Source organism: Erpetoichthys calabaricus, chromosome 12 (assembly GCF_900747795.2).
Source record: "Erpetoichthys calabaricus chromosome 12, fErpCal1.3, whole genome shotgun sequence".
NCBI classification, from domain to species: Eukaryota; Metazoa; Chordata; class Cladistia; order Polypteriformes; family Polypteridae; genus Erpetoichthys; species Erpetoichthys calabaricus.
The window spans coordinates 95,440,370-95,453,140 of NC_041405.2; the positions used below are offsets into that span (position 1 = coordinate 95,440,370).

Below are 12,771 nucleotides of genomic sequence, written 5' to 3' on the forward strand. Positions count from 1 at the left end.
TGTTTGTTTAGCTAATAGCTAAGCTGTCCCACAACATCTTAGAAAATAGTTCAGTGTGAAGATAAGTAAAATGGGTACATTTCTAGAAGTGTTGCATGTGTACCTAATGATCGTAATACAAAACAAGTTTAGATTTCAATGCACTATCATAGCTGTTGGGTGGCACTGTGGTTTGCACTTGTGTTGTATGTATTGAGTGGCCTGGTTGCAGGTCCCATGGAAAGTCAGTGTGTGGTGTTTTCATGTTCTCCCTGTGTTTAACTAGGTTCTTCACAGGTACTCTGGCATCCTACCACATCCCAGTGTAAGATTAATAAATAGTTCTAAATTTGCCTGAAGCATGAGTTTCTACATGGGTGTGTCATGTAGTGGAATGGTGCCCCATTCAGTTTTGGTTCCTACCTTATGCAGAAATATGATAGGAGCTGTCTTCTTGTGATCCTGAACTAGACCTGCTTAATCATAGCTGCCTTAATTTTAAAAGATGTTTACTTAGCTACTAACTATATTTGCACCTAATGAAAAAGGTGCCCATCTATTTGAGATTAGGTTACAAAAGTGCTTATTTTCAGTCATAAAAGCTTTTTTACATTTTAAAAGCTAGAAATAATCACATTTTTTTGTCAGCATATGCAGTAAATACTGTAAGAAACTGATCAAAATATTAATCTATGCTATGTCTCTAAAATGTTAAATGAGTTTTTAAAATATATTCACTAAATTATTTGAATGCAACAGCCTATATAATTGTTATAACTGTATGAGGAATAGGGTAACGATGTTGGCATTTTGTTTACAAAACTTTCAAGTCAACAGAGCAATAAGTTGGTAGACAGAGATAAAAGGCTTTGTGCAGTTTTGACCCTAATATTGCCCTACCTAAAGAAGTAAATTATACCACTGGACCAGACTTAATCAAGAAGATTCTTTGAAGTGGGTTAAAACAATGCATTTCTTGTCCACTTGTTTTTGTGGTGAATAATGACAGATATAATATTATTTGCTTCTCAGCAGAGTAACAGTGATAGTTTTGCATCGGCATTGTTATTGATTACATTTCTTGAAGTTCATCAAATATTAATAACTCCTGATGCATATGTCACTGTTAATGTCAGAATAGTGAATGCCTTACAAACGCTTTTCTATACTATTTTTTAATCTAAACATCTCAGACCAGTTATTTCACTTTTAGTTTACTATTCTGGTATGTTAATGTGCTAAATTCAGCTTCAGGATTAAGCATATATGTCCTCGCAAGTTTAATTTGCCATTATCTAGCTTGTCACTACAACTGCAAAAGTGCTGTCTTTTTTTTTTTTAGTTTTTCTATTTACATTTTACGTTTTTCTCTTATATCATGTTTCTGCTGAAGACTCATAAGACATTTTGACTGAATTTAGAAATGTTTACAAATTATGTTTATCCCAAGTTCAACATTATAATATTGCTCCTTTACATCAAGTCTTGTTTTAAGAACTATTTAACTAACCACACATCTATTTACAGAGTATGTTTCAGTTAACAAAACGGAATGTTTTTTAACCTGGTTGTCCTTTAAAATCCTTGTTTTTAATACTCTTAACTTCTCTTGAGCAACATATAATTGCATATAATTACACAATGATTGGTTCAATATGGAAGATAGTCTTTTTTTTTTTTTTTTAAACTTTCTCAAAATCATTCATTTGTGAGAGCTGCTTTGAAAATGCAAATGTAAGCATACTTTCAATCTATTTTTCAAACTAGGGCATTAATACCTAAACCATTATTATTTCCCTTACACCATTAACCAAAGTGACTTACTAAGATGCATTACATCTGTTTACAGGAATGTGTTAGAGTATGAGAATACAGGCAGTTTAAATCACTTGCTTTGGGGTCACACACATGATTCACAGTACAAGAACTGAAATTAGCAGCCTTATAGATTAAAACAGTCAATGATTTTTGTTACTGCACTTCACTGTTAACTATTGTATACTTGCTTACATACAGTATTGCAATTACGGGAGTCTTAGCAGGTCAAAGATCCATTCTGAGTCAGTGGATAAGAGTGAACATTATAATTTACTTACCACTTACCATTGCTTACTGCATATGGCTACTTTGTGTGCCTTTTAGCAATTTATTTTTTATTGGCCCAAGTGGAATATCTAAATGCATTTGAAATAAGATACAGAATGAAACAATCACTGAACCAGGTAAAAGTGCAAGTGAATCACAGGCATTTGTATATAAATTAGTCTTTGCATTTTCCTATTCTCTTCATGAGTAATTAATGTTCATATTGTTATTATTCTTAACTTTGATGTTTAGGCATTTAATATATTTCCATTTTTTGAATTTCTGTGCTTTCCTTTCATGTTAATAGGAAGATATGAATCTAAATGAAGAACGTAAAGCTCCACTGCGTGAAAAGGAGCTAAGCACCAAACATGAGATGGTCGTCCAGTATATTTCTGCAACTGCCAAATCTGTAAGTAATGATGCGGAAGCAAAATAAAAAAAAAAAACATTTTAAGAAAAAAGTTTATAATGACTTTCACCAGATCTTTTTTCTGTCCATTTAATTGACTGTTATCTTGTTCTTGCTGATAATTGACTTACTTTATTTACTGCATAAGGTCATTTGAATTTCTTAATACATTTAGAATTTGGTATTCTTTACTTCTAAACCAATAAATGAGCTTTAGTGGTAGTAATGAACCATGTATTTCAATTGCTGTTTATGTACATTTTGTCATAAAAGAGGGTACATTCTTAGTGCTTGTTTAAAAGTTAACTAATTATTGCCCCTTATGTTTTATTTGTTTTGATTTTAGAGTATATTTTTGTAGTGATGATGATTTTCAGGTTGTTATTCATATCTCACAAATGTATTTTGATGCTTCAGAGTTTCTTCTTATACAGTGTGATGTAGACATGCACTGGATATTGCAAATCACTATACTGTTATTTTTAAAACTCTCTTTACAGTATATATGGGCTGCTTTTTCATTAAAAAATTTAATTACAACTTTTTGTACTATTAATCACAAATTATCTTATTTCTTCAAGCACGTTCATATTTTTCTGTAAAGCAAAAATAACGGATTCATTTTTAATACAATACAATTTTAATAGTCACTTGCCTATGCATATCAAATTATTCCTGTTTATTATTATTATTAGTCAGTCAGTCATTTTCCAACCCGCTATATCCTAACTCAGGGTCACGGGGGTCTGCTGGAGCCAATCCCAGCCAGCACAGGGCGCAAGGCAGGAACAAACCCCAGGCAGGGTGCCAGCCCACCGCAGTATTTTTATTATTATTAACAGTTCTGAGTAACAGAAACAATGCCCACCAAACACCCCCATTCTCCATCCTCTGGGGTGCTATAATATTTTGGGAAAACCAATACATATATAGTTTGACCTGCTGTGTTGCAAGACAGCATACCAAAAGCATTAACGATTACATAAGCAATCTAATATTAAAATACAGAAACATTAAATCATGATTCAGCTTGTGTGCACAATAAGCACTGTTATAGCTCAGTTTGTACAGTGAACTCCACAGCTGTTACCTGGATAGGAGTCAATAATTAGACTGAAATGTGTATAGATTAGGCTTGTAAACTGCAAAGGACAGACTAAAACAGTATGTAAATACAGTACGTGTCTAATAGGGTTACTTATTTTGATGTTTTAAATTACACATTGTCACAGAATGTGTCATTTATAAACTATAAAAGAAGTCTATTTAACTGTCTTAGCTTTCATGCGAAATGGATGGGAATGTTAGCATGATCAATTTGCACTGATTATTTCCTAGTTTAATTGGTTACAGTATAATATACGTTAATGTAGACTATAAAGTAGGCAACATTACATAACATACCATTATTTAAACAACAACATACCATGTCTGTTTTGACAGAAGTCTGAGTGAGGTATAAGGAATTGAGCAATTCCGCTCTGTGTCATTTGCTCTTAAGCTGCTCAGATATGGGTAGCACCAGCACCATGCTATTTCATGTCTGTTATCACTCCATGGGCGACCAGAAAAGCTTGATGGCAAGCATATTTGTCACCAGTGACAGGGCTGACCCACTGACATTCTGTCTCCCATACCAGGACAGCTTTTTTTACGGGCAGACTTGAATATATATCTTGATGTGTACGAAAATACGGGACAAATGACATCCCTTATTAATTATTAAATATAATATTAGCTAGAAAATAATTATAAATATATGCATTTACTAAATAATAGATGCCACTCTGATATTTTGTTCTTTGTGGTATATGTATTTCAACATTTTTCTTGTTCTTTTAATTTGACAACTTTTATGTTGTATTTAATGTTTATGTTTTATGTAATAATTTTAAGAAGGAAAGAAGAAATATGCTGATTGTACAGGTATTCAATCCCCTAAACAATTGACAACACACGTGACAAGATTTTTTTTTTTGTTGTTTCAGCTTGACATCTGTAAGTTCTGCAGATATGAACAAGCACATAAAATACAATTTTTTCAGCTACACCTTGACTTCAGTTTTCCTCATTTTATTTTATTAATAATATTTTTCTGTAAAATAAGTAATAAAGCATTATACATTTTTACTGCTTTCCTATTAATGGAAATTTTTCAGTACAAGTTTGGACTTAGATACAGTATCAGGTTATGAACATCTGCAGGAATTAATAAATTAAGAAAAGGGTACATACAAAACAACATTCAATTGTATGGTTGTCTCAGTGGACACTGTTGCAGTTTTAAACCACCAAGACACTAATTCGAAAAGTGTACCCTCAAAAATCTGTCCACAAACAAGTAAGATACTTTTGCTAGGGAGTTCAGTAGCTTGTACTAGAATAAAAGTGTTTGAGTCTGCCATATCAGGAACCATACATGATATTGGCCTGTATGGGACTCAAAGAGAGTGTTGTGTGACAGTACATTTGTTTGCTCAGAAGCACTAGAATTAACCAGTTGTGATTTGGGGAAAAGGTTTTGAAATCAGATGTGACTAATTTTATAGCTTTTTAACCAAAGTTTACAGAGATATTTGTAGAGCAAACATAACATTGCCCACACCTCAAGAAAATCATGAATTCTGTGGATTGTGAATTTTGCACATTCTCCCTGTGTCAATTTTCCTCCAGCATCTACCAAAAAATATTGTTTAGGTTAATTAGCTATTCCAGATTGTCATAATATGAGTGTGAGATTGTGGCTGTTTTTGAGTGGATCCTACATGGGTGCCCTATCTTATGCCCAGGGTTTCTAACATAGGCTCCAGCCACCCTGAACTCTGAATTATTCTAAAAGAATTTGAGAATGTTATGTATGGCAATTCTTTAGGATAGGTGTTAAAGCATGTCACTTTACTCAGACAACACTAAACAGACATATGAATATGTAATAATTATATGAATATTACCCCTACTCCATAAAAAGTAATTATAATTTACAAATGAATATTATCTATTTTCCAGTTTGAATACTTTAAATAATGTTGTAGGCAAACCCAATGTTCTCCCTAGCGTCTTTTAGCCGGGTGCTCCTCCCGGCTAATTTAGTTGAGCGCCCGGCTGTCATCTCGCATGACATTGTGAGATGACAGCCGCAGATCTACGGGCACAAGCAGATCTGCAGAGGTGGCAAGGGACGAGCGGGCAGGCGGGTGGGCAAATATTGCTAAAGCTAACAGCGGGGGACGAGGCGGAGCGGAGTTCACAAGCAAAAAGTATGGGGAGGTGGGGTTTCAAGAGGGGGGTGTACATGGTAATAGCGGGAGTGGAGCGGCAGTTCACAAGCAAAGTTGTCGAGGTGGGCGGGCAAGAGGAGGACTGATAAAATAAAAAAAATTCTAGTGGAACCAGCCTGTCAGATATCAGAAAAAGGGTGTCAGGAAGTGATGTCGCTGTTCTCAGCGTCAGTGCAGTCTGTATAGTGCTGCTAAGCGTACAGCAGCTCTCTTCTTGTTCAGTACATAGCAAACCAATATGTATATACAGTTGTTTAAGCATTAGGTGTGTTCTGTGTGCAAAAATCCTTGTAGCACTTACTGTGGTTCCTGTTTAAAGTGACCTCATCTGCCGTTCTTATATTTGCTCATATTTGGATCTGCGTCCATATTGCAAAAAGTGTGCAGAAACCCTTGCAGCACACACTGTGTCCTGAGCAAAAGTTTTGTCACTGAATTACTGAGGGTTTTGTAAGGAAGCATATTAGGGCCAAGGTGAAGAAAAAAAATACGGACAAAGTGGAAAAAAAACTATATGTCGAGAATATAGTCAACATATTGCTACATAACTTATGATGGGGTTTGAGAAAATCTAGTAAATTAAATATTCATTTTAAGATAAAGTTTAGTTTACGATGTTCTACTTTAATGACAAACTACGAGAATAAAGTCAACATGTCGACTTTAATCTCGAGATAAATGGCGAGAATAAAGTAGAAATGTTAAGAATAAAGTGAAAATGTCGAGAATGCGTACCTGCCGTAGTGCAAGTGTGCATTGAATATCCAAAAGGCTCTTACTTCCATCCATCCATTTTCCAACCCGCTGAATCCGAACACAGGGTCACGGGGGTCTGCTGGAGCCAATCCCAGCCAACACAGGGCACAAGGCAGGGAACCAATCCTGGGCAGGGTGCCAACCCACCGCAGGACACACACACACACCAAGCACACACTAGGGCCAATTTAGGATCGCCAGTCCACCTAACCTGCATGTCTTTGGACTGTGGGAGGAAACCCACGCAGACATGGGGAGAACATGCAAACTCCACGCAGGGAGGACCCGGGAAGCGAACCCGGGTCTCCTAACTGCGAGGCAGCAGTGCTACCACTGCGCCACCGTGCCGCCCAGGCTCTCACTTTCCCACTCAAAAGTCTTATTCATAGGTACTTCTAATTTTTTTCAAACGTTTTACCAACATGAGCAAAAAAAGTGTTCAGAAAACAGCAGTGCTCAGTTATTTCAGAAAACAGAAATCACAAACTGATGAAGGTGCGGCGTCAACTCCTGATGTGGCAATTTCAGACAAATGCATTGCAGAGGCTGGTCCATCAGGGGAAATCTCTTCAGCACACACTCTGCCAATTGATAAATCTAAGCACCGCTTATCAGGCATAAACAAACAATGGTTTAAAGATTTTAACTGGCTAATGGTCAAAGAAAATGGTATGTGGTGCTCATTGTGCATGAAATATTCAAACAAACACCCCCCAAGGAGGGGTTACCTTGGGTAAATGTGCCATGCACAAGAATTCAGAAAGAAAGCTTGCTGAAACATGAAAAAAGTAAAACGCACATTGAGTCTTCTGCTGAACTTTTAGGAAAGCATTTACTAGAGCAAACTGGAATCGGTCAAATTGAAAGATCTCTATCTGTGTTCAATAACTTACAGAGAGATGCCTTTGTGGGAGCTTTAAGATCCATGCATTGATTGCCAAAAAATGAGTTGCCACATACAACATTGTTTGAAAAATTGTTGGAACACTGTAAAGAAATGGGTTGTTCCTTTTTACAACATCTAAATGTTGGTAAAAATGCACATTACACCTCTGAAAGAATAATGCAAGAGCTGCTGGATGTCTTTCTGCATCAGAAATAAAATCTAACATACTAAAAAAATATACATGCAGAAAATGTTTTCAGTATTCTGTGTGATGAAACCACAGACATCTCAGATGTAAAACAATTAATTATTTACATTAAATATGTTTGCCAGGTCAGAATTAGTTTTGTATCAACCCGCAATATGATTGATGGCAAAGCGGAGACTATAACCAATACACTGAGTGAGACTATGGACACTCTAGGCTTGAAAACTGCTAATCTGGTTGGACTAGGTTCAGATGGATCGGCTGTTATGATTGGGAAACAGAAAGGTGTTGCAAAACCGCTTAAAGATAAAACATCTGGACTCTTGGTCAACTGCCACTGTTTAAACCGCCGATTGGCCCTTGCAAGTGCCCAAGCAGCAGCTGCTGTATCTCATTTAACAAAACTGAACGACATCTTAAGGCAGCTATTCTATTTCTTCCAAAATTCTTCATTTAGGATGGCTGGTTTAATGGAAATTCAAAATATTCTGAACATACCCCAGATTGAGGTGAAAATGGCCAGTGACACTAGATGGCAGTGTATGATGAGTGATCTCCTAGGAGGGCCCAGATCCTGGGGACATTTGATTATGGGAAAGCTGCAGACAACTGGGCCTCTAGGAAGAAGAATAAATATTTAACTGATGACACCTTCTGCATATGCAAGTTTCATTAGGTTTTCCATACTTTTTTTCATTGTTTTCACTTCCCGACAGCGACAATACTTGTGCCTCTTGGTTTATGTCATAACAATTGTTATTTAAAATTTTTGTTAGGGTTGCAGGATCCTGAATTGGATACTTCTTAAATTTAATAAAAATATTCTGGCACAAGTGTCAAACCTTAAAAAAGGAAGTCATATTGAGCTTTGGAAAATAATTAATAATAATTAACTAATAAAAATAGTGCACATTTAATTTTCCCCACCACCAAATTTCCCAGTCCTGCCCCACCCGGCTACTTTTTCATGCCACCCGGCTGTAAAAAAAAAACATTGATAAAAGCCCAACACTGAGCATGTTAACGTATTTTAACAGCATCAAAGCCTCATTTCTTGTTAATTTTCTTCTCATATTTGAGAAAAGAAACATGTTTGAAGTGATAAGTGAAATTTGCCACTAGCAGAGTGTCTGCCTTCTTTAACAGTATTACACAATTAAAGAAAATGTTTACTGTTAAAAATTGGTGAATTCTTTGAACACTGCAAAATTTCTTATGTGCTTAATTGACAACTGAAATTAGAAGAATTTAGAGCTCTGTAGGCCTAAATATGTACAGTATGTTTCTTACTGCATGTAAGTGGCCTAATCTTGGAAACATGACATCAAAATATTAATTACAAAGCAATGATAATACAGAATGTAAAACTCCTTTTGATTAAAGATCCTACCACAAAATTATTTTTCCCCAGATCTGTTTCTATCACTTAGTTTATAGGTTTATACTATTTTGACTCTGTTGTCTATGAAATGTGTGATTAAGAATTAACATTGTCTATCTCATTTTCGTTTTTAGTGCAATTAATGGTTTCAAGAAAAATCTGTCTGCCAGGAATGTATTGTGCAGATAAAATAATGAACATTTAAAATTCTTGTTTTTCAAGGTAGCATTATTTATTACATAGACAATCCTGCCTCCCTTGGCAAGAATGGTTCAAATTACAGTGGGTGTCCTAATATTCTATATTTTAATAAAACCTGCAAGGTTTACATTAAAAAGAAAATAAAAGCAAGTTGGACTCCCCTTGTTAAACATCTTTGCCTTTATTACAAAACTAGTTGCGTCTTTTACTGTTCAAAAGTGTGTTTCCCCATGCTGGCTGCAAAACCCATATTAGACAGATACACAGCACATTATTTTTCCCAAGGGGGAAATAATTACTAAATAAATAAGGTAAATAAGTAATATAAAAGATAATGCCATCCCCTATCAAATACACTCCAGAATTACTAAAAAGAAATGAAAGTGTCTGACTTGCCCAGAAATAAAAAAGAGCAGTTACATTCACAGTAATGAATTATACAGGCTTATTGTTATGGGTTAAAGGGAAACTCTGCAACTTTTCTGGACATACTTCTGCTAATAATTTATTGGCTAAAAGTACTTAATGATAGTGTGTCAGAGAGATGATGTGCTGCGTTGTTCATTACTACCTCCAGTGGATCAAGAGTGAGTCCCATAACTGTGCCTGCCTTAATTGGCTTGTTGATTTGATGGGCCTCACTTGAAGTGATGCCACCAATGCAGCACACCACAGTGTAGAATATCACACTAGCCATCACAATGTTCAAGAACATGTAAAGGATGTCACTACTCACATTGAAGAATTGCAGTCTCTTAAGTCTCTCTGCACTCTCTAATATAGTTCATCTTTGTTATGAGATCAGCCTAGCCTGTCTTTGATGAGGATCCACAAATACTTGTAGCAGTGCATCACCTTCATACATGCTTCTTTTATAACACTTTTAGCACTTTGGCCAACGTCTGTTGTTTTAAAGGTGCTTTATAAATAAAATTGACGTGACTTGATCATTGTAGTGGGCATACAGGTTCTTTGGTTAGATGAAAGTCAGTAACCAGTTCTTTGGTTTTGCTGATGTTAAGTGCTGACAATTCCTTTGGCACCAAGAAAAAAAGGTCTGCACTTGACTTCTATATTCTGTCTCATCCCACTTATCAATACACCCCAAAATTGCAGAATCCTCTGAGAATTCCTGCAAGTGACATGACCTGTTATGTGCATAGTCTGAAGTGTACAGGGCAGAGAGAAAAGCAGACAGGACTGTCCCTTGTGGTGCTCCAGTGTTGCTCACATGCATATCAGAAATACTATCCTTGAGCCTCACAAACTGCAGTCAGCCTGACAGATTGTCCATTATCCAGTACATCATAGGCTCATCCACCTGTATATTCTTGAGATTACACCTTAACAGACAGGGCTGGGTGGTACTTGTCCCAATGGGAATAAGCCTTGAGGAGCAAATAAATAATTGCATCATCCACTAAGGATTCTTGTCTACCTCAATATTTTCGATGTTGTCTAAAGTTTTTTTTTTTGTTGTTGTCTTTTTTTTATATTGTCAGATTCATTCTCCAAATCTCTTCCTTGCACACCTCCCTTACCCTGAAGCAAGTGTGATAATGATTGGCTTTGGTTGTTCTTAATACAAGGTTTACTTTAGCCAGTCATCTTTGTTACTAAAGAAGAATATAACAGTTGCTGCTCAGTAACATGATTTGTATGAATTGTTATGCTGTAATAATCTTGTTTACATGATGCCATTAAGATCAAAATTAATTACATTCTGTACTGTGCACGAGTGATTTACTCTTCATACCATTCCAAAGAAATATAAATCAGAAAGCAATGTAAATCCAAATAAAGTATAAATCAGAATAATGTATTTTATGTAGTAAACACATAAATTAAGAAATAAGTAATTTTTTTATGGCAGCCAAATTAAATAAATCAAATACATTATTCAGATGAAACGTAACAGAGTATTAGAGACAGAATGTGATATCTTTATAATTGGACCAATGTAGTATGACAAATTAAATTAATATTTAGTAATTTCTCTGAAAAATGTTTTAATCATCTAACAAATGGGTAAATTAGCTACCATGGAAATATGTTGTTGGAATATTGGCACATGATTATGATAGCTTAAAAGCATTAATTTAAGATACATTTTAGGGATTAATTATTTATAGTATATTTAGATATTTTGACACCGTTTCTGTAGTATTCTGAAATACGTTGTATATACTGTATATATTTTATAACTGCATTTACACCTCTCTTAATTTAAGTTTATAACATAATATTCTCAAATGTGCTTAATCCATATCAGGGCCATGTTGGTTATATCCCTCAAATATGTACTGTGTAGGAACCAGCCCTGGACAGAGCACCAGTTCATTGCTAGAACTACTAACAAACACACTGTTACTTACACAGATAGACGATTTTTAATTGTCAATTAAACCAATAAGTAAAAAGGGAAGTTAAACACCCAGACAAAGGTAAAATGCACACTCTCCACACATTGACTGTGACTAGGCACAGGATTCAGACCCAGAATGCTTGATCCATGAAGCAGGAGCAGTAATCGCTGCATCACCAGATATCAATGTCCTCAAAATGAATTTGTTGTCACATCAGTATTTTGTAATTGCATGCTAACTCTTGTTCAAACAAGTTTATTTCTTACAAAATAATTCCACTTTAGTATCAAATTACTGCATAGTAACTGTGATTTAAAACAAATTTCTTAAAAATGAAATAGACACATGGGAATATAGTGCAAGTCATCTGATCATTTATGACATGTAAACATTTCACACAGCAAAGTATTTTTTCATGTATTGGTTTAAACATGTTTGAGAATGTTATATTAAATACAATATTATATAGTCTTTTATAATTCACAGCAGGAGGTTTTAGGCTTTATTTTAGTTTTTAATATTATTTTTTATGTATTTTTATTAAAAAGAAAAAAAAGAAATTGTTAAACCAGCTTAAATGCAAGTCAGTGTCATAGGGGACAATGCCTGCCTTGACAACAATGGGTGCCAGGTGGGAAGGCACACTTATGTGCACATACCCTCTAATACTCACATAGGGCCAATTTGTAATCACCAATCAACCTAACATGCAGTTTTCAGAGCTATAGGAGTAAAGCTAGAGTACCTATAAGAAATCCTGCACAGATGTGGAGAGAACATGGTTTCTCCACATGAACAACAACTGAGTTTAGGATTTGATCCCAGGACGTTGGATCTATGAGGTGACAGAGCTATTCACCATGTCACCATGCTGCCCCTTTCATTAGTACATTATATTTGAGTAAAGATAAAATAAACTTGGGTGAAGGGATTTTCCTGGCAACAAGTGCATTATTTAGACTATCCAGATGTATCTGTAACTTGTCTTCATTTTATAGACTGAACTGGGTTAACTGCACTTCTGTTGTCCTTATGTCATTACATTCAAATAGGAAACAAGTGAATACTCTCTGAATTTTAGTGAACTGTGGATATAGTAAATGTAAAAATTTTACAAAAATGGGGTAACATTTTAATACACTGATCTGAGAGACTTTTGATTTTATTTTTTATTTAATAATAATACATTTTATTTATACAATGCCTTTCCCATGCTCAA

General features: G+C 35.2%; 1 protein-coding gene across 6 annotated transcripts in view; it reads left to right on the forward strand.

Annotated features, from left to right (window-relative positions):
• The window catches only part of diaph2 (diaphanous-related formin 2), a 1,308,662-nt gene that overhangs the window by 125,536 nt on the left and 1,170,355 nt on the right, over positions 1-12,771 (forward strand). For all 6 annotated transcript variants that reach the window (XM_028815924.2, XM_051935345.1, XM_051935346.1 and 3 more), the window contains one exon: positions 2,372-2,476. In XM_028815924.2, the coding sequence (XP_028671757.2) occupies positions 2,372-2,476 (105 nt within the window). The remainder of the gene's footprint in view (positions 1-2,371; positions 2,477-12,771) is intronic.